This window comes from Seriola lalandi, unplaced genomic scaffold (genome assembly GCF_002814215.2).
Source record: "Seriola lalandi dorsalis isolate HSWRI2012SDOR001 ecotype SW California unplaced genomic scaffold, Sedor1 jcf7180002052129, whole genome shotgun sequence".
In the NCBI taxonomy this organism is placed as follows: domain Eukaryota; kingdom Metazoa; phylum Chordata; class Actinopteri; order Carangiformes; family Carangidae; genus Seriola; species Seriola lalandi.
This window is the reverse complement of record NW_019522682.1, coordinates 21,557-44,204: the sequence shown is the minus strand read 5'-3', so window position 1 is coordinate 44,204 and position 22,648 is coordinate 21,557. Positions and strand designations below refer to the sequence as shown.

Sequence of the window (22,648 nt, the reverse complement as noted above, 5' to 3'; positions counted from 1 at the left end):
TACAGAGCTGTTCTGGGGAAGCACTGCACTCCAGTGGCGGACAGTCTGCAGTGCTGGTTTCTGTTATATTCTTTGAAATGTTCATTCAATTCATCCATTTGTGTTTTTATTTTCTCAATCTTCATCATTTCTTCAATCAGGTCAGAGCACTTCCATCAGAAGTGAATGTGATGATATAACGCCACAACGTGCATCTGTGTGAAATCCTACCTGTAAAAGAACTAAGGGCAGTTGCTGCAGATCTTTGTCAGCTATGTTTTCTCCAACAGGCTTAAAGGTATTCAGAATTTGCAATTGTTTTTTCTCTTGTTGCCAAAATGTCAGTGTCATCCATTATCATTCACACATGAAGCTTCTTCAGAAACCATCTTTTTCACATTCTGCTTCAATCATTCCCACGCATTAGTGTCTACATGTCTATAGTATGTATACACATGGGTCAGTTATTATTCAGTGATTTCACTGGGGTTTGTTGCAGGTTTTCCTCTCAGATATTCAAGCTGCTAACATATAACGTTGTGCTGTTTTTGCAGTCTGGGCTGCTTCCCCCTCCACCACCCTATAGGTTAACATCCCATCAGTAACTACCCTTTAGCGTAACATACAGGACACATACAGAAAAAATATACACATGCATCTTGCCACACCTGATTTTGTTCATATCATGGATTTTAGTGGGAGTAAAACATCTCTTATGGAAGTTCTTTGTGGATGCTGGTCCTCTCAACACAGATGCAAACTGCACAGTAAAATCAGACACAGCACAAAGCAAAATAAAGGTTGTCTGTTTGCTAGGCTGCTTGCAAAATATGAAACTAGAGGCAAACAGCAATTTAGCTTGGCTTAGCACAAAGACTGGACACAGGCAAAATCATATCCTCACAAAGACTTTACATCGCACCCAAGAACTTGTCCAGCGTAAAACCACAATTTGTTGCTTTTATACTTTGGTTTGGTTGTACAGATCAAACAAAGTAGTGAGTTGTAGAGATGGCTTTTTTAAACTTTGGAGTAAGCCTAGCTAGTTGTGTTGTGCTTCCAGTGTTTATGCTAAGCTAACATTCTGCTGGCTGTAGCCTCACAATTCATGGCCAGACATTAATATGAGATCAGTCTTCTCATCTAACTCTTGACAAGAAAGCAAGGATGTGTATTTTCCAAAATATCCAATTATTCCTTCAAGCTTTTAATTTATAATTTTCAGTTGTGTGATGAGAGCAAATGAAACTGGAATAATGTTTTTTTTTTTTTTAAACAGCCGCTGGTAGGAAGGAAGGTTAAGCTGGTTGTTCTCATTAGGAAGAAATTAGACAGCTCTGTGTGAAACAAAGATAACGACACAATGACACTGATGTGACTGTGTGTATGTGTCAATCATTAATCTAATACAAAACATATAAAGGTCAAAAGTTCACATGATCCAAGTCAGAAAAAAAGAACAGAAAATCTATAAATAATATTATGTCACTGCTTATAGTTTTAATCAGGTAAACAAAGACTGATCTGAAGGTACCCCCTTCGCTCACCCCTCCCTACCCCAAACAATGCCTCCTCCAGTCCTCCTCCATCTTCCCTATATGGAACCTCAGAACACCTGTTCCCAACCAATCCAGACACAGTGAGACATGTAGCTCCTCCCACTGCAGCTGATGGCGTTACCATGGGTTACAGGGTGGTGGCCAGCTCTGTCTCCATCCCTCTGGTGAGGAGACATTCCTCCTCAGGATTCAGCAGCACTACGCTACACTGCAGCAGCTCCCACTGCCAGATAAAGACACGCTGCGATGGAGTGAGAGGAAAAAATCTGAACACTGACAGTCTGTCCATCAGTAATAATTCACTGTGGCAGATTCACTTCCTAAGATGCTGTGTCTGCAAATCAAGACAGCTATTATGTGTAGTCAGTGTGACATATCAGCTGTGTTCATGCTTTATTTCTAACATCAAATAACAGCTGATCGAACAGCTTCAATATCTAAAGTGAAATATGCAAATTCTAGACACAATTATAGCCATAAAATACAGAGATAGCAGTTTCTAGTAATGCATATGTATATTATGCATATGTCTATTCATATGCTCACTTCTTCACTCAACTGGTCTTTCATCAGGAAGTTATCTTTCGTCAGGAAGTCGTTATTTCAGATTTAATGTTAATATATCAATTACTTCTGAAAGACAGCAAGAGGTCTTTGAGCAAATATGAGAAAGGCTGTTGTTTTGGTTTTAGCCGGGGTGACCTGTGTACATGTTTGATTGACAGCTGAGCCAGCGGACACACCAAGATGTAATGTACACCAACCTGCTGCAAGGCTAATTGTAGTTTACAAGTGAAGAACAGACAGTGTCTTGTTTGCTGTGGTGTTGATCTGTAAACAACATAACTTTAACTATCTAAACTGACCAGTGTTGATATTTGCAGGTACGATTTTAAGCTCCTCAATGTAGTAGTGCTTACTAGCTAATTAGCTATGTAGCCTGCTAACTGACATTAGCAGTGGGCTTTCTTGGGCATTGTCACGAAACAGAGAACTAGACACTAGTGGTGCTTTTTGCTAAATGCTAATGTCAGCATACTGACTGCTCAGAGCAACAATGCTAATGTGCTCATTTTAAGATGTTTAGCAGGTATAATGTTTACCATATTCACCATCTTAGTTCAGCATGTTAACATGCTAACATTTGCTAATTACTACTAAACACAGCTCAGTCTAATGGGAATGTCATTAGTTTTGCAAGTATTTGGGCATAAACATTTCAGTCTAGATCAAACTAGTTGAACGACTGACCACCTGAACAACATTAATGCATATGTATATGTTGGACTTTCAGAGACAGGTCTGGATTGTCTACTGTGGAAAGAGGGCAGAAGCACCAGGGCCTCTGACAACAACCAGGGGCCTCACCTTCTCTATCTCTGTGTCCCAATTCAGGGGCCACATCCTTCAGAGGCTGCGTTTGAAGACTGATTGTGTCACAGCAACGCAACAAAGGCTCCAACGGATGTGGCCCAACCTATTCCAAGATTCTTTGCACGCCAGTAATGAAAGTAATTTGCAGCAAACAAGGCCAACAGAAAGCCTGAGGATTACACTTTAAAATGTAAGTATTGGGTTTCAGCTCAGTTGAACAGCTAATGGTGCAACTGTTAAAAAACCAAGGGCCTTAAAACCTCAAGTTTTTGTAAAATAAAACGTTTCGTGTTGTCAAGGTTGCTAAGTGACAGGAGCGGCACCACACAGGTATTTATATCTGTCTATGGACACATTTTGTCACCACGAAGATAGATACAGTCACAAAACTTTACAGGTCTGTAGTTGCAGATCAAAATGAAGGCCAAGTTCGAGGATTACTGAGTATTCATGGGTCTGAACATTAACATGTTGATGGGTGTTGTGGCTATAGTTGTTAGTAGTTGATAGTTTTTTTTTTTTTTTTAATTGAACTTTTATTGAAGTAAATAGTCTCATTGAGGTTGGAAACCCCTTTTGCAAGACAGGGAGGGAGCAAACTTTCACTTTTCTTGGTTTTGATTTCTTTTGAAACTTCAGCACCAGCTTCATGATGCCTGCTGACCGATTTCAGCTTCTTACATATTTGGATCTGGTTTCCTGCAGAATCCACCAAATTGTTGATGTTGATGTTGTACGATTAATTAATATTACATTGACTTTTCTCAGATTGACAAACCGCTGTGTAAACTGAGCTGCACAGAGCTAATAATCTAATCTAACAAACAGCTCCAGTAGCCGATGTTTTCAGGAGGAGTAGCCGATTAGAGAATCCAGACATACTGCTGATCTCACTACTTGTCCTACATCTGTTCCTGGATGCCAGGACCGTGCCCTTCCTGTCCAGAGACCAGACTCCCCCTCCGTCTCTTCCAACTATTTATAAAGCACGCTGCCAACTTTCCCCTCTAATTATCTAACACTCCCCCCTGTCTCTGCTCTCGGTAGGGGATGTTTGTTTTGTTTTGTGGAGCGACAGTTCAGCAAGAAGCGGGGCTGGGGGCGGAGGGGGTGTTGGTGCACTGTGTGGGCCTTCGGGTGTGGCTGCACCTTCGACATTCTCACTATTCAGAATCCACCTCTGACATTCAGACAGAAGACTTTGTCGGCCTCTCCTGCAGACATGACCACACACCCACACACACACACACACACACACACACACACACATGCAGCGGCCCTCACAGTCCTCTGGGAGAGGAAATAGTAGCAGCAAAGCCATTTGCTGCCCACCACGTTGTTATGGAAACTGGGCTGACATGGACTCAGTGTTAAAATGTTTTCCATGGCCACTTGTGCAAGAGAGCTTCTGTCTGTTATAACATGAGTCAGGAATTAACATTGTGTGTTAGAGTAAGCTATTGCTGCCTGTTCTTATTGATCACCATGCAGCACTGATTTATTTATACCTCACTGCTATCTATTCTCTGTAAAGCTCAACTGTAAATGCAAAAATGCCCATTACAAACCGTAATTAATGTAGATGCCTATTGCTTAAGATGACAGTCTAACTTTACTCTGATCAACATAGTAAGTTCATGAAGGTCAATGCAAATAGGGGAGAGGATTCTACTGGTTGTCATAACTCTTTTAATTCAATCTGTCCATGTCCTGTGATGTGATTCTAAAATTTTAGATGTTACTCTAACATCACAGGACTTATGGGGATATTTAAAAGCTAAGAAGTACATTAATAAGATTCCAATAATAGTCACATGACATTTTTACACCACATTCATGATGCATGTTGATATATTGTGATATTTTTTGATCCGGTTACAATGCATTGATAATGTGCTTATAGTGTGTGCTTGATTACTTGAAGGGCGTTAAAAACAATCATGCAAGTGGTGTTAAAGAGAAAGTAAGAATGACAAGCTTTAGAAAAGCTTTAAAGATGGATTTGTAGTTTAAAACATGGATGTGAGCAGAAAGTTAAGAAAAAAGCTGAAAAAAACTCCACGCTGCAGATGTATATAGGGGCATTATTCTGCAACAGCAGAGTAAAATGCATCAAATGAATTATAATCTTATGGGAGAAGACAATCTGGGGCCAAAAAGTGTCAAGTTTACAAAGACTGAAAACACTGGTGTAAACTGAAATTTGCAGTGCAGAATTTTGCAGGAAGAACAATCAATATCAGGATTAAAGTGAGTGTAGTGAGGTTTACAGTTCTAATGGATTCTGAGAACTTGAACTGAACTATTATTATTTTGACAAGTGTGTTGATTACTACAGGGGTGGTGATATAAAAGGACCCCCCAGTGATTTGGTAGCTTGTTGCATTTACACTAAATTGGGGAATTCATTAGAGACCCATTTCCTAGTATGGGTCAAATTCTAAAAACACCGGATCCAACATTTTCCATGATGCAACCCAAAGCATAATTTAAACTGAGGTTAACCCTAAGCCTAACCCTTCAACCACCATGCTTCCTGTTTTTTAGTGTCCAAGCCCAAACAAAGATAACCCTGATATGCTAATATGCCAATGCCATATGTTAATGTTAATGTTTAATGTGCCACTCACCTTCAGGAGAAGGTTTGCAGAGCATCTGCAACAAAATCGGTTCATCAACAGTTTATTTGTATTTACTGAACAGAAGGAATGGTTGGAAATTGAAAAATCATGGCCCTTTATTAAAGGCCCGGAAAACTGATTTTCTCAATCAAATTTTTACTTTGAGTAATGGATCCTGAAATGAAAGCACAACATTATGCCAAAGTTAGAACAGTTTTGTTTATTTGGATATGGAGATATTTCTTTTCAATACATTTCTTTTTTTCTGTGCTCTTATTGCTGGTTTGAAGTGGGCGGGGCTCTGTTGGAAAAACGTGATGTCATACAGTCACAGTCACACCTGATCAAACCACACCCACACATTCCTGATCAGGATTAGCTGTGTTTTCCTATGTTTAACTCTAGAAATAACAAAACATATATTTTTTAAAACTTTGATTGTTTCTTATTTAGACATGAATATGTAATATTATTGAGTAATAATATGTTTTGAAGCCAAACTTTCAGGGGCTTACTAAATTTTGCAACTGCAGGAATGTTGGCTTATTAAAAAGGGGTGGAAATAAACTAATATAATAAATACATAAATAAATGATAAAAGTCACTATTAAATCTTCAATGAGAACAGAAACCAATGTTGTTACCATGTTACTCACTAAACTTAGTGAGTCACCTCCTGTAGATATTTGTGATAGGCTGTTATTAATCCATGCAGCTGGTACTCTGAGGAACTCAAACTAAACTAAGTATAAAACATGAGTATGTACAGTATGTGAGTGTGGGAACACAGGGTGTGGTGCTGAAGGGACAGCGCCCTTCATTGTTGGACTGGGTGTGACTTTGGGGAACTCTCCATGGTGCTGATCGCCTCTTGACCCCAAACTTCTGCCAGAAACGCCCTGCAGAGACACACGGGCTACAGACACGGCGTGTTTGAGTTATTAGATTACACAGCTTTGGAACTCACTGGCAGGCGGGTCACTGGACCCTGATGCATTAGAGCTCTAGAGAACAAGTCTTTACTTTGAACAAGAAAGGACCGATCATTTCCGGACAGTCAGATCTGATGCGCTCCTGGCACCGCCAGTCTCTGAACGGGTTCACACAGGCTACAGGTAATCCCTCATCGGGAAACATCCTCCTCCCATAGCCCATTGGATCTTTATTTTGACAAAGCCAGGCTGTAGGTCTCTGCCTCATATGCTGACTTATATCTGGCACAAGGATATTGGCTGTAGGCTAGAAGCTAATTTAGACTCATGAGTAAGCAATTCAAAACTGTTTGCTGATCATAGAGCAGGGACACAGAAGAGGATTCTCTGATATCGTGGACCTGATATCAGACAACATCACGCAGATTGATAGTGCATTCTCTCTCTCTACAGTGGGAGTGTTTTCATGCAGCATTAGCCTTACAGATTTGTTTGCGCTTTTGTCACAGTGCGACCACCTGCGCTTGGAAACCGGCAAAAGGCGGTGGCTGTCCAGGCGTGCGGAGCTGAAGAGAAAAAAAACACACAAGGAGCTGAGACTCTGAGCATCTGTGCAGCTACACCCCGAGAAACCTCACAGCTCCCCCGCCTGCGATAGGCATGTCGACCACCGGGGATGTGCCAGCCTTCTTCAAGAGCATGGGCTCTGACAGCCCCGCCAGGCCGAGGCAGAAATTCTGTGGCATGTTCTGCCCGGTGGAAGGCTCCTCGGACAGCAAGACGCTGGACTTTGATGCACTCTCGGCGTGCAGGGGTAAGAGCGACAAGCGAGTCATTGACCGGCAGACCGACATCTCCCAGCCGAGGAAGGTGGAGATAAGGGAGAGCACGGGGAAAGAAGCTCTACAGAATCTGGATGAAAAATGGGTAATTTTCTTGTATTTGTATGCATGGGTGCTGCGTATGTATCTATACCCCTCTTTTTCAGTCTGTCTCTTTTTGTCTTTCTCTCTGTCTGCCTTTCTCTCCATCTCTGATTTCTGTCATCAAACGTTCAGATCTTTGCACAAACCTGCGCCACTCAATTTGAGTTTGTTTAAGCTTACAGCCCGTGTATACCAGACAACTTGCCCTGACTACATTTCCCAGAAAGCACTGTGATGTAAAAGAGTCGATGGAGGGCCCACCATGCAGAGCTGCCAGAGGGAGTGGCTCCTGTTAGTTACCTAGGCCTTATGGTGTTTGATTTTTTCCTCCTTATGCTGCACAGTACCTACAGCTGTCTATGTGCTGCATGTGTGTCCATGAATTGCTGAGGTGTCCTTGAGCGAAAACAGTAAACACCTGCCGACTCAGCTTTAACAGGTCTGGATGAGAGAAATCTGCAATAAGGCGAATGTGTCATCCACCCAGGAATGGTCAGAAATGAGACACACACATGTGAACACACAAGGTTGGATGCTTATATGATGTAATGCATGGGTGCAGCATCATCGCGCTCGTGCATTTATGCTCAGAAGTGAGGGTGTGGAGCTGATGGACATGAGATGGCAGCTCTGACTTGCATGACTTGCAGGAAAATATTCCAACTTTTTCCCTGCTGGTGCAAGATATTGTCCAGATTCTGCAGTTGGCTAGTAAACCGTGGCACCAGTGCTTCCTTTACTTAATATTTAAGCAGCCAGGATGCTGTTAAAAGCTTTGGGTAGTGGTGTTGAGCCCTGGTATCATGTTACATATTGATTGGAAGCATTAGCTACACAATCCACTCCTTACTCTCTTACCTCTTATGTCTATTCAAGCCTTACATGAATAGCAGTCCACTCTCTTCCTCTCTGACACAAGAATATACACATGGAATCAGCTGATTTGTTCTTATATAGCTATAATAAAACAGACACAATTAAATGATGGAATGTTTAAGTGCTACCTGACATCATAAAGAAAATGTGTCGTCAGCAGACTGCAGTGGTGGAAAGTAACTAAGTACATTTACTCAAGTACTTAAGGACAACCTTCGGGTATTTGTAATTTGTTAGAGTACTTCAATTTTCTGCTCCTTTATACTTCTATTCCACTACAATCAAGAGACATTAATAATACAAAATACAGCCAACAATAAGTTATGATGTTTAATTAAAGGTTACGATAAGAGCCACGCCTTTACTACGAATTAGTAATTAAATTACAATAATCTAAATTACATTAATCTGAAATGATTCATATGCATAATGACTAATGCATAATGAGTTCTTTCACTTGTTGTACTTTAAGTATATATTTTGATGCTAATGATATTGTACTAGAATATTCAATGCATGGCTTTTACTCATATGAGAGTATTTTTACACTACAATAACAATCCCTTAAAGTCAGATTATATATTTTCTAAAAATAAAAAAACTCCAGTATTTTAAAAGAAGAAACAACAAAAGAAAAATGTAATACATATGACATTAAATGCACCCTCTCTCAAGCCAATACACCCAAGTGTTTTGCAGTTACAGCCTTACCTGGTCTGGTATGACCAAGTAAACAAGTCTGGATGTTATAGCTGAGATTAGCAAACTTTCTCTGGCTCTGTAGCTGAGATTAGTGAGTCAGTTTGCTAGTGTGATGACTCTTCTGTACCTGTGCTACTGTTGCATTATGATTTAGCATGTCACAGATAAACATGTCAATGCTTTTTTATTACACAAGTGCAATAAAAAAAATAAGCAAAAGTACATAGTCTCGCTTTAAATGAAAACAAACACATCGCAGTTGTACATAATCTGCTATTGGTGCAAAAATGAAGTTCATCAAACATTAGGATATTTAATTGCATTCACCCTGAAGTTAACTCTATCTCTTGTGAGTTTATATCTGCCCTTTGCAGAATAAGGAAAACAGTTTGCATCATTTTTTTTTTTCATATTTATTGAATGAGATTTTTCTCCAAACAATGAGAAAGAAAAATCTGATCTAAACAGGTGTCCCTCATTGTTTTCTAGTCATATTTCTACCTTGGGCCACTTTAAATCACCAGTATCAGGAGTGGTTCAGGCAAAATGGCTGAAAGAAGTTTATTAGAGCTGGACACAGGTGGAATGATCTCAGTCCGTGCACTGGCTGAGCTTTGCCTTGCTCTGGTAAAAATTCCCGATTCTTTTAGAGACAGCAGATAAAGTGAGTGGAGTTAAGATGGCTGCTGGGTGTTTCTTCATTTGTTCAGCCGGTGCACTCTGCCTTCACTAATCCAAAGAGAGCAATTGATGGCATTAGTGGCTCTCTCCTGTCAATGGGAGCAGGGCGAGGCTCTGCGCATGCTCCGTGGGGTTCTTTTATGGGGAAGAGGCTCACGAGTGGTCCCTCCCTCCCCTCTTGTCTGACTCCGTCTGGGAAGGAAAGGTTTGGTGCATCGGCGGAGACCGGGAGGCTGCCAGGACGCGATCCGGAGTTGAGAGATAGTTTGATTCTTTACATTTGTGGCCTCCCCAAGGATCAGCTGCTTCTTCTTCGTCATCATCATCATCATCATCCTCGTTTCAACCAGCAAGTAATCCCGCACATCCCCCCGTTGCATTGATAGCGGTCCACGGCGCGGCGCAAGACGAACCACCGGTGAAAGATGTCTGGCTACCAGGGCAAGAAGAACATCCCCCGCATCACAGTGAGTGCCGGGGTGTTTTAATAGTTGAAGTAGCTGAGAGGGAATCCAGTCTGGGCTCCGGCGTCGGGTCGTGTGGGCCTGCGGGTGTGGGTGCAGGATGTCACCGGGGCGGCATGGTCCCTGCGCCGCTGCGCTCCTTCGACAGATCTGAGCTGGAGGATACGACCGCGCGAGTCGCTTTCTTAAATGCATTTTGCAGATGCATATACGGTTATTTTTGTGATATCCGATTCACTGAGAGTGAATGCACGTTAGGATCGATAAATCACTGAGCCCCCCGCCCCCACCGATAGTGTGGTGAGGCTGAAAAAATGTGCTTTTTGCAGCATCTTTGCGACAAGTGCTCATTTCCAAATGAACCGAGCTCTCACTCCAGCTTTAAATATTTATCTGTGCTGCAGATCCACACTCAGTCCTCCCTTCCTTTGTCCATGGCATGCATGACAGTTGAGATTTCACGCCGGTGGTCTTTGTTAGGCGGTGTGTCTGGTGGCCGGGTATCAATGCACACCAACTGGTGGGGCAAATGCCTCCCTGCATCCGCTGTAACACTCAGTACCCGGCTGGATTTTTTTTTTCCCCCAAGCTCTCCTTTTACTTTGGAAAAAAAAACAGCCTTCGATTTTTTCAGTTTTATTTTTAGAGGTGCTGAAACATTTAAGGACACTTTTAACTGTGTCACTGTGGGGCAGATTGTTTCCCTGGATTCATAGCGGAGCTGCAGGGATGGTGGAGGTGGTTCAATGGAAAGTAGAGAATAGGGAGGGGAAGGGAGGGGAGCCAGGGGAAGGGAGGGGACAGTGGGTCCCATTTCCTTCCATGTTTCTCTCTCAGCTGTGTAATGAAGGGATGATGCATATAGGCAGAGCTGATCAGGAAGGAGGTCACTGTCTTGCCGGTAAAGTGAAATAATTGGGTTAAAATGTCCAGAATGGCTCTGAACACGCAGACACACACATGGATGGAGCTGAGTGCTTCTTTTCAGCAGATCTCTAATGTGTGTTGCATGCTTAATTTTTCTTTTCTTTCAGGCTTTCAGTCTGATATTAGTAAATGCTTTACTGCAGATGAAAAAGATGCATTACTCAATTAATCATTGGCTTGTACTTACCTTATAAGGGGTCTAGTGGGAGCAGGCTCGGGGGCCCAAGGGGTCAGGTGGCTCTTGAGCGAGAGCTTCCTGTGTGAAGTGGCTGATGGTTACATTTGAGTCACCACAGTTTAAATTACTTCTGAAAAACATTTGATGAGGTCATGACAAAGAAGCTATCAGGAGAGTGGCATGATGTGGGTGGAGTTGGCTGGTGAGTAGGATGAGGAGCCATCATCTTTAAATCCATTCATTCTTATTCAGACTCTGTTAGAGGAGGCCTGAACCTCCATCCATCCGGCACCTTGTGGACATCATGTAGACAGTGTGGTCAGAGGCAACCATAACTGACGTGACCAACAACTTACCCCAGATCAGACAGGACAGACATCTTTACTGGGCATTAGTGCTGAAAGGATTAAAAGGTTGATTGATTGATTAGTGGATTGATAGAAAATCAATTGACAGTAATTTTGATAAGTGGTAGAGCTAAGAAGCTTGGTGAAGCAAAAATTCCAAACATTCCAGCTGCAGCTTCTCAAATGTGAAGATTTGCTTCATTAGCGGCTGTTACCTTGGGAACTAAACAACTAATCAATTCAGCAGAAAATAATCAGCCGATGAATCAATAATGAAAATAGTCATTAGTTGGAACCCTGTTATGCATACTGTTAGGAGAATAAGATGTTGAAACACAAACTGATTTATCTCAATATGGGAAAAAAATACTGTTAAACTAATGTTTTAATATAAAAGAATCAGTCTGAAACTTTTGTCTATAAAGATAAAGGATGTTATGATGTCACGATAATAATTCGAAACATGTTCCAGACTGTGTTGATCTGTGTGACCTCTCAGGTGAATCATTGTCCTCTGAACTCTTTCTCTCTCTCTTGAGAGCGCTCGCGATGCAGCACCCAGTCAGAGGAGAGATCAGAGGATTAGTTGGAATTGTAGTCCCAACAGCGATTAAGTCAGACCTAAATGGATAGACTGCCTATTCCTGAACAGAGCAGGGAAGAAAAAGCAGGTCAGACAATTGACTTCTTTCTGAAACTGATTTATTTTTTTTCTGAAGAATTTAGGATCTACATGCTCTGTTCACACAGTGTCTCAGTCATGCACCGGTACACAATCATATCAGGGAGGAGCGTGATAAATGTGCTGCATGAGACTGTGGCTGCTGAACAGGAGAGTGTCTTATAGTCACTTCATGGATCTCATTTGTCCGGCCTGGGTCCTGGGTTTTGACCCTGCGAGCTTCAGGTAACAAACCTACTGTGGTGCCTCACAGAGCAAGAGTAGTTGCCAGGAGTGGATGTGTTTGTTAAACCAAACAGAAGCCAGAGAGGAAATGAATGAGGTTAAATTGAATCAAAATTAAACAGGATATGCTGCATCACCGACAAAGAAACCCTGTGTGATCCCTGCCTGTTCATATGGACCAATCAAATTATGAGTTTTGAATGTTGAATTGAATATAACACAGAATTAATCCATTCTACTTTTTCCCCATTTTTCAAGGGTGGACCGTGACGTCCACACAACATTAGGGCCGACTGGTCTGTCTCGGCCAGATGGAGTCGGGTCAGCTGCACAGGCAGGGACGTACTTAAGGCAGCTCTCATCAAATATGAATGAACCTCCACAAGTTCACCACCTGGGATCGGAGCCTCTCTGTGACTCTGATTCATGCAGCTAAACCAGAGCAGAGTTTAAACAAGTGAGCAAGTAGGTCTGCAGCTAATGATTGCTACATCTCAGTCTCACAGAGCCACCGTCTTCAAACAGTCCAAAACCCAAAAATATACAGTTTACAGTTTTAGTGCTGGAACAGTTACTCAAATAATCCTTTAGTTGATCGACAAGTTTGATCATTGATTAGTCATTTAAGCCACAAAAAAGCCAAACATTCTCTGGTTGTAGTTTTTAAGATGCGCACATTTGCAGTTTTTACTCATTTTCTATCATCTTAAATTGAATATCTTTGTTTCTTGGACTGATGGTTGGTGACAAAAAGCAATTTGAAGACATCACGTTGGACTCTGGAAACATGTGATGGGGACTTTTCAGTAATATTTTTGACATTTTAAATGATTTAATGAATTTTATTAAGAAATTAACTGCAGTATGATGTAAAACAGAAAAGACGGCTAATCCTCACATTTGAGAAGAAGCAACCAGAGAATACAGCAAATTTTGCTTGATAAATGATTTAAATGATTAATGGATTATCAAAAAAGTCTCTCTCCATGAGCCAATCAGTGAGTCAAGTTATTTTTTTCTCCTGGCAACAAGAGCAGTTTGTCTTCACTTCGCTTTGCAGCAACATGAACAAAGTTGATGTTTTAGTAAAATCGAGGCCCAACGTACAAAGTTAAAGGAAGGTAAAAATAGACTGAGGCTATAATAAGACTGTCCTGGATTAAAGTCTCTGTCACTACAATCCTCAGAGGATGAGAGATCATTAGGCAGTCTGTTAGTATACCTGTAGTACAGTAGTTGTCCCCGGTGGCAGCTCAGTGTGTGTGTAGTTGCTGCTAAGGTCGCGTCAGCCTGATCATGCTGTTATCTCATTGTACACAGCAGCCCGGGGCGCTGTCTGTTCACACATCACACACAGCGCGCTGGTGTCCAAATCACCCACCCACCGGCTCAGCCTTGTTCACGCTCAGTATCGTCCCGAATTCCCCCATTCATAAAGCCAGAAGTCAGAGGAAATATGCAGCGTGTGTGTGTTTGTCTGTGTTAGTGCAGAGAGTGAACTTTTTTCATGAATCAGCACCTGAACAAAGGAGAACACTGTTGAGTAAAAGTCAGTAACAGGATCGTGGTGCCTCCAGCTGCACCATGTCCTCGACAGACTGCAGCGATAGGTCAGTGGGTGGATTGACACACACAATTTAAATCAATATTCAAAAGTTACAGGGAAAATTTAAGGGATTTTCATAGTCATAGTTTCATAGTCAAAGAAAGATTTTAATGGATCTTTTTTCCCCTTGAATTTAAGGGAATTTTTCACCATCAAACACATCATTTCAGTTAAAATAGTCAAATAAAGTACTTAAGGGAATTTTCAAAGTCAGAGACAGAATTTAAGGGGCGTTAGTCTTTAAGAGAGAGTTTAAGGGAATTTTTATCAACCTTTCACAAGCCCAATTCACACAAAGACAGAGGACTTAAGGGAGATTTAGTTGTCAGAAAAGATCATCTTAGGGCCTTTTCATTTTAAAACAGAATTGTCAGAGATAAAGGGAAAATGCAGGTGAAAACATCAGTCTAAATGATTATCTCAGTCAAAGACAGACTATGAGGTAAATCTTTCATTGTTAAAGAGAGAATTTAGCTGGACATTTCATAGTCAAGTTGATTAAGTACTCAAAGTGGAATCTTAGGTGAATTCTTCAGAATAAAAGAGAGAATGAATTTGAATGTGGACCAATATAAGAACGTAATATTGATCCAAAGCTCTGAATCTGTTTTATAAACAGACAAAATCACTGTTGACATATAGTTTGTATCCAGTTTGTGATGTATTTTTGTAACCAGGGTCTTAAGTTAGATATTTGCCCTTTGGGAATCTGTTTGATTCCTCTTCTGAAAGTGCAAGTGTGCTGTTTATAAAAAACAGAACAAAAAACCGAACATGTGTTTTTACAGCAGTTGTCTCAACATACAGTATATGGAGATGATTTTGGTAGCAGGCTGGTTTTTCAATAAAACAGGACCCACATAAATCATAGTGCTGACTGTCTGACCTGGCAGCATCCTCCACCTGACTTCACAAATGTTCCCAGGATATTTTCCATTTGGACAACAACACACCACGTTGCTGGGTTACGTCTAACACTGGCAGACGTTTTCATAGCGTCCGAGCTGATTTTGTTCAGATTTCACAAAACTCTGTCTTCCCAATTACCAGGCGTCTCTTTTCCTCTGTGGAGTGTTTCAGTTTTCACCTGTGGTGCTGTGGCTTTGTTTACACATGTTTTTAATAATGATAGCTTGCAGCAGTCATATGATACAACAGATTGATCTGACTGGCAGTGATAGAGGAATAATCATTATTCCCAAACTCCATTACCACTAGTCTGTTTCTTTCATGCTTAGCAGCTTTCAGCATTAGCACTAATGCTAAAAGGGTGTTTGTTTAAAGCTGCTATAATCAATATCTTTGTTCTAACAATGGGTCAGATGATTATGTATTATGTGAAGGGAGTCGCTTGTAATGATGAACCCACAGAGCATTGGCATCTGATCATTTGCACTTATCCTTAGCTCTATGTAGCATTTTAGGGTTTTTGAGCTGGTTGTTTTGACTCATTTTGTTTAGGTTTTACAGCCCACAACTTGTGTTGGTTCACTCTCACTGCTCTCATCAATGATTTTTTCCAGCTGCATCAAGCAGGTGTTCAGGTTCAGGTGACCTGCAGCACCAAACAACAGAAAGTTAACTAGGCAGTTAACTAAAGAGCCTGATATTTACGACAGGACGACAAAAACGGAGCTAAAGGGAGAGTGGATGTTGGTTGCTCTGTGTCTGCTGGATGTGTAAATTGGCAACTGCTTGCTACCACCTTAACTGTATGAATTTTTAAAAGAGGATATAATGACAATGTTGTGTGTACAGCTTATTGCGCTGCCCCCTAGTGGCCAAACCAAACATGTTAAGTCAGCTTTAAGGATTAGAGCAGTGGTTCTTCTACTCTTACTACTCATGACATTAGCAACATATCAAACTAAATCGAACGCTATTTCATTAAAATATCATTGTCATAATGTAGGTTAAGTCGTTAGCTTGCTAACCTTGCTAGCATTGGAACACACTTGTTTTTTGTTTTTTTTTGTGCCCACATGAAATGGATTCATCCAGCTTTATTTTTACTCCATGTTTTTCCTTGAAGTCGTGCAGGCACCCCCTCACAAAGCCCAAGTTAGCCTTCCCCCCCAGTTTTTAGAAAAAACAGGATGTTTTCTTTGACAAAACACAGATGAATGCGGTTGAGATTGAGGCTAAAAGAAAGTGATTTCTTTCGACAAAATAATCAGTGAGGGATCCATTATGCAGATTTTTTTGGAAAACAGTGGCTTCTTACTTAATGCTCACCACACTGCACTGTGCTGCCATGGCATGTACATTAGTGCGGTTACGTTTTGTAGTCTGGAATGAAAACACAGCTCTATAGCAACAGTGAGCCCATTGAGCTTTGTCCACATCCTGTTTGTGAGGCTGTAAGAGGTTCCCATGATGAAAAGGTCACTGTCATGTTTGGCAATGATCCAGTAAAATCACACACACTCTCCAACCCCTGTGAGCTCCAAAACAATTAGATCATTATACTGTATATACGTCTGGATTCAAGGCAAGTAATTGTTCCGCTAATTTCCCAGTTTCTTTCAAGTGTTCTGCAGCTGAAACTAAAAGACTGAACCTTCTAAGACAAAGACGATTTTTTCCAAAATGATCTGCCTCCCTCACTGAGCACCCCCCCCCTCCCCCCTCTCTCAAAAAAAAAAAACAGCCCCGCTTCAGAAAATGAGTAATCGTTTTTGAAAAGATAATTTTGCCTCCCAGTCTTGGCTCGTGCAACTTTGAGTCTGTGTGAAAATCGGAGCGTCGATAACCGTAGTCTGTTGGCGAACTTCAGTACGTAATGTGATAATGACAGTCATGATGAGGCACATGATGTAACGGCAATATTTCAAAGCAGTTGTTGGGATGAAAGCGGGCCAGCTGTGGGCTGGAGCATGGCCAGTCGCTCCACCAGCGCAGTCTGCTCTGCATAGATCGAAGATTACCACATGATCTATTTGCATTAGTTCCATCAGTGCTGTCAGAGCATCGCCACACCTTTCAGATGACAACTGCAAAGCATTTTCCAGACCGCCTGCAGTTAGCTGAAGTCCTTAAGTGTGTGTCTGCTGTAAGACTGTCTACAGCATGCATACATCAGAAGTTAAAGACAGGGTTCTCTCCAAAAGCAAGGAGAATTAGGCTTTATGAGATACATACTGTATGTGCTTGTCTTCTTACTCTACAGCTGCAGTAAGATAAGATAAGATAAGATAAGATTTAAGTGTAACTTAACACAACCGCTGGCAAAATTTAAGGCACAGACTGGTGAAATATATCTAGAATATTTTTATACATCCTCTGTATTTATCTCCACGTAGTTCGCGGCTTCAGAATATGATTCCTCCATTTCCTTGAAAAGGATCAAGAGGGAAGTCTTTGTTACAGGTCTTGGGGAGTACTAGTTCATATGTAAAAAAGTTGCTTAAATCCTTTTGTAGCCTCAGAGTCTAATAAACTGACTCAAGAGATGTCACTTGAGTCACTGTCAGTTGGGTCTGAAGACTACAAGTTTGAAAATGTAAATAATCTGGGGGAGTGGAGTTACAGATAAGACCTCTGTACTGAGGCTCTGTTTGAGGCTCCCAGCCCCGTTAGCCGCTACTAGTATAACACAGCCGAATCTCTGACTGTGGTCGAGTTGAATTGTGGGTAATGTAGGCACCAGATTTTGACAAGGCATCCATTATGAGTCTGACATTGTAATGCTCAGTCAGTGGAGTACTCTTAAGATTACAAAGATTAAGTGAAAAAATTGTCCAAGTTCAGTTTACAATGATATAAGACAAGGGCTGAAAAAAATGTGCCATGTAGCATACGAGTTTTCTTCATGTACTGAAAAACAAATTCCACCTGATCCTGGTTTTGAACTAATAAGAATTTATTTTATTGTACGTCAGCACCTGATTATTGAAACAGGAGTCTTGAAAACTAAAGAAAAAAAAATCAAGTAAAGTTTCACAGAGCCCTGCAACGCAGAGTTGTACATGTGCTGGTTCGGACGCAGGGCGGGGCTCTGACTGGGAGCCTTCGCGGAGCAGCAGTTGTGCTCAGGGCCAGATCTGCCAGGCAGCAGCTAGCGGCAGCGGCTCAGACAGAGCAGCCTTTGTTAGCCGGGGATGCTGGAGTCCTTGTGACCAGAGCTGCCACTCCCTTTTTGGACAGAGGGCCCAAGCTGCTGGGGTGACTCAAAGGGAGGGACAGGGGTTGAGGGGCTCAGTGAGGGAGGCTGTGGAGGTGGTAACCCCCCCCCCCCCCCTCACCCCTTTGCCTCGCACACAGACAAGTGGCACAGCAGCAGCAGGCATCGATGATTGATTACACAGTCTGCGCTCTGATTGGTTCCCTCTTATGTTTGTTACTAAAACAGCTCACACACTTGAAGAGGACAGAGGGGTGTGTCTGGAGGCGGACTGCTGTCTTCATTGTTGTACCACTGAATTCCCCGCCTAATTTTGTTACAGATCACGGTTATTTACATTTTAATACCTACTGAAGAAATGCACCACTGAACTGCTACAGCTGCTAACCACAAAACACTTTGGAGACCATTTTCTCAAAACGTAACATTTGTTTTAACATTCCCATCAACCGACAGAGGATTTTTGTAACATGAATAAAAGATTAAATTAAATTAAATTAAAAGAATTTTTGTCACGTCCTTTACAAAAAACTCAAAGCAGCTGCTTCCCAAAGTATAAAAATACAAAAAGTTTAAAAGTTAACCATGAAGTACACGTCAAAAAACACAGTGTGGGAAAAATATCTAGAACAGTCAATCCGTCTTTATGGAGTTGCCCAGAATACATGAAAAAAGCTGAGTAAAAATATAATCAGTATTTCATAAGGTCAGTGCTTTAAACTTCATAAAGACATGAACTAGTAAGTGCCATAAAAGAAACAGTCAAGTCAATATAGCAAAAATGTTTTATTAGTGACATTTTTCTTCATGTAAAAATGTATACATGTGTACATGTATACACACTGTTTGTCACAGTGACATTAACCAGGCAACAAAATATATGAATGCACTGAAAAATGAAGGAGAGACGCTGAGATGAGGTCAGACTTTTCCTTTGAATTAAAGAAGCTCAATTTTTTGCTTCTCTTAAAAAAAATCAACTGAGGCTCAAAACTCTGGCGCATGTTCAATGAATTTAAAAATGTGAGATGATTTTTTTTAAGAAGGCCAGCGGGGGATTGCATGGTGAATCGGACACTGTGGCCATACCATGGTTGTATGGGAGTGTGTGTGATTACACACTCTCAGCACTTATTCATTCCAGACTCCTCTTCAGATCAACCCCTGTGTTTCTGTTGTATCTTTTTTCTTCCTTCTCATTTGACTCCTCCCCTCTCCTCTCCTCTCCTCCACTCTCTCTCACTGCATCTTGGTTAATCCTTCTCTTTCTCAAATTCCATAGCCATTGTTAAAACATCCACACATAAACTTGGTACTGATCCAAATATCACAGCTCTTTGCTCTCTGTGTCATCACCCGTTTTCCCCCTCTGTCCATGTATTAGATTACTGAGTATTGAGACTGTGTTTTGACTGTGTGTGCAGTTTGTTTATGGGTAGCTGTGTGTGTGTGTGCGTGTGTGTGTGCAGAAGAAGAAAGCCAATATCAGTTGAAAGATGTTGCACAGCCACGAGTTCCTTATCAGACTGCATCCTAAAAAGGCCAGACAGAGACTGCTGTGTAAACTGGACAGGTTCTGAGTATTTATATTTTGTTGGAAGTGCCAATCCATTGCTTTATGTGGCATTTCCCAAAATGTCTTTTATCAAATGCATTTAATCCCACATCGAGTCGAGCCAAATCAGATACTCACCCTCATAAGCGTATTTTTATAGGCATCTATAAAATCCCAGAGCGCTCTGTATGACTTTAGATCTGCAGTGTCTGGTTCCCACAGCTTTTCCTGGTGAAATATTTAATGCTTGAAATGCGGCTTAAGGTCCAGTGACTAATCATCTTTATTGTTTTGCAGAGTGACCGTCTCCTGATCAAAGGAGCGAAGATCGTGAACGATGACCAGTCCTTCTGTGCTGACATTTATATGGAGGATGGAGTCATCAAGTGAGTCACTGAAAACTGAAGAAAAAACTCCTTTTATTAGTTTACAAAGTTACAATTAGTATTTATGTCTCTCTTAGTGCAATACAACAGTTTTGATAATAAAATTAATACAATAGTTTGTCCACACTGATGCTACATGCAAACTATAAGCAATGTATCAGTCTGTACCAACAGACTCCAGTGCAGTCCCACAGTCAATTGAAATTAGAAATTTATTCCATTCTGTAAGTAAAGACCAATAAATATGGAGCTGGACAATCTCACGTCATCGTCTATTTAGCAGCTCTTCTGGTCCTTTTAATCATATCACACAGTCTTCCTCAGCAGGATATGTTTGCCCGGTTGTTATGGAAATGTAAATGTCTGCATTTGCATTTCCTGGGCTCTTTAACACACATTTTCTTACTAAACAGGCGTTAAGATGAGGTTCTGTTTGGGAAAGGGGTTCTTCATGCATCTTTCAGCAGTATGCAGCTGAATCAGGGGCAAATCTGAATCATGCAAACTTCCAAGGGAAAAAAATGGGGCTGGAGCACACTTGATTTGCAGCCTTTAATAGGACAAATAGAACAACATTTTTACACTACTGTGTCTTCATCAGAGTCAAAATGGACAAAAACACGCAACAAACACATTTATTGTCAACCTAGAATAGGTGCACATTGTCTTTGGATAATCGGTTGAACAGGATTACAAATCTGTTGGATAATAGATCAAATGATCAATGGATCAAAGATTGGAAGTTGCCATGGTCAGTGTCCAAGTGCCACAACCGATGCACTATACTCACAACAGAAACACATGAACACAGACGTATCTTAAAGTTACAGAAATAAAGTACAAAACGTACTGCATCACTTAAAGAAAATATGACAAATTCTATCCTTCATTTAGGTCAAATGGCTCCACTGTGTTAAGCATATGAACTCAATATGCCTGTCTTTGGAGAGGTGAGCTGTGAAGACACAGCGGGGTCAAAACGTTGATCTGTTCACACTGTCAAGGGCTGCATATAAACAAAATGTGCAATTATGTGCAACATTTTTCAGATACATTCAATTTATTATATCTTTAACTTTGTCCATGATTTGTACCATTTTATCAGAAACCTAGTATGAAATCAAAGATATACAAAATGAAACGCAGAGCCTTTTCTGCCTATTTATATACTAGTATACTTATGTATACTTGTATATGAACGTACTTTGTTTTATTATTTTATTGTCATTATTGCGATAGTTTTGTAATGTCTGGATGATAGTTATTTGTTAAATAAATGAAATATAATTTTAATAAAAGTAGATTTACATGTAATCTGAATTTTATTTAAATCAGATTTTAAGTTTTATTTTGTGTAACTTGCAGTATATTAATTTTGTTAGAGTTTCTTCTTAGTTATTTTTTTGTTTATCTGTTTCATTGATTGTAAATTAAACCTGGGAAGATCATTCTAATAAAAGAAAAAAAGGGTTGAATCCAATTGGATGGACACCCAAAGAAAACACTGACCTCTCTTTAGGGGTAAATTAATATAAAATACTATGCTATATTCCTAGTAATATTTTAACTTCTCAAGAGACCACATAAATATATGATAATATAAAAAACTGTAAAAACATTCAATAATCAGTTGATTCATTTTTATAATTCATTAAATTCTTTTTCTCAGGCAAATTGGGGAAAACCTTATTGTGCCCGGCGGGGTAAAAACCATCGATGCCCACGGGCGCATGTTGATGCCTGGTGGCATCGACGTGCACACGCGCTTCCAGATGCCCGATCGAGGTATGACGGCTGCAGATGACTTCTACCAGGGGACCAAGGCCGCGCTGGCTGGAGGCACCACCATGATCAGTAAGTCACAGACCGCTCCCACTGTCGTTTCTGAGTCCTTTCCGTGAGAGACTCAAAGCTGAGTTTGGTGTCTGCAGAGCATCTTTCCCTACAGTGATCCTTCAGTCACTGATTGGTTTTAATTGAAAATATCTTAATGAGAACAGGAAGGGTGCCAGGCCTCTTCATGACTGAGCCAAAATATAAAACCGTCCATCTGCTCTGAGGACTCAGAACCACGAGGTGCTGACTACTGCTGTTCAGACTGAGCCAGGAAGTGAATTACTTTCCCTCTGGACACACAGATACTGCAGATTGGTCTCTGTTATTTTACAAACCCTGCATGGATGCTGTTCAAGTATTTCATTCTTGTAGTGCTATTTACATTTGCATATTGTTTAATACAAATCTCAGCCTGTTTTTCCTTTGTGCTTTTTGCAGTTTGGTTTCATCTTATGTTTTGACATCGGTGTCACTGTTTGTGTATTAGTTCTGATGTGAAAAGATAACAAAGCCCAATGAACATTTTTCCCTCTAAGTGTCACACCAGCCCTCCCTCTGACTCAGCAGCTACACCCTCCTCTCCCTCACATTAGAGCAAACAGGCTGAACGCTGACTGCTGCAGCCTCAGACAGGTCTGGAGCTGGGACTTACTGTGTGGCAGCCTGGTG

General features: G+C 41.0%; 1 protein-coding gene across 2 annotated transcripts in view; it reads left to right on the top strand.

Moving 5' to 3' along the window:
- Positions 1-133: 133 nt before the first annotated feature.
- Positions 134-22,648, top strand: part of LOC111650124 (dihydropyrimidinase-related protein 2) — a 39,195-nt gene continuing 16,680 nt past the window's right edge. Inside the window, exons 1-5 of one of the 2 annotated variants that reach the window (XM_023399930.2) lie at positions 134-277; positions 2,934-3,102; positions 6,975-7,392; positions 20,055-20,143; positions 21,813-21,997. In XM_023399930.2, coding sequence (XP_023255698.1) covers positions 7,126-7,392; positions 20,055-20,143; positions 21,813-21,997 — 541 coding nt within the window. In that variant the 5' untranslated portion in view covers positions 134-277; positions 2,934-3,102; positions 6,975-7,125. Of the gene's footprint in view, positions 278-2,933; positions 3,103-6,974; positions 7,393-9,847; positions 10,118-20,054; positions 20,144-21,812; positions 21,998-22,648 lie in introns of those variants that run through there. The other variant, XM_023399932.2, reaches the window with a different exon arrangement.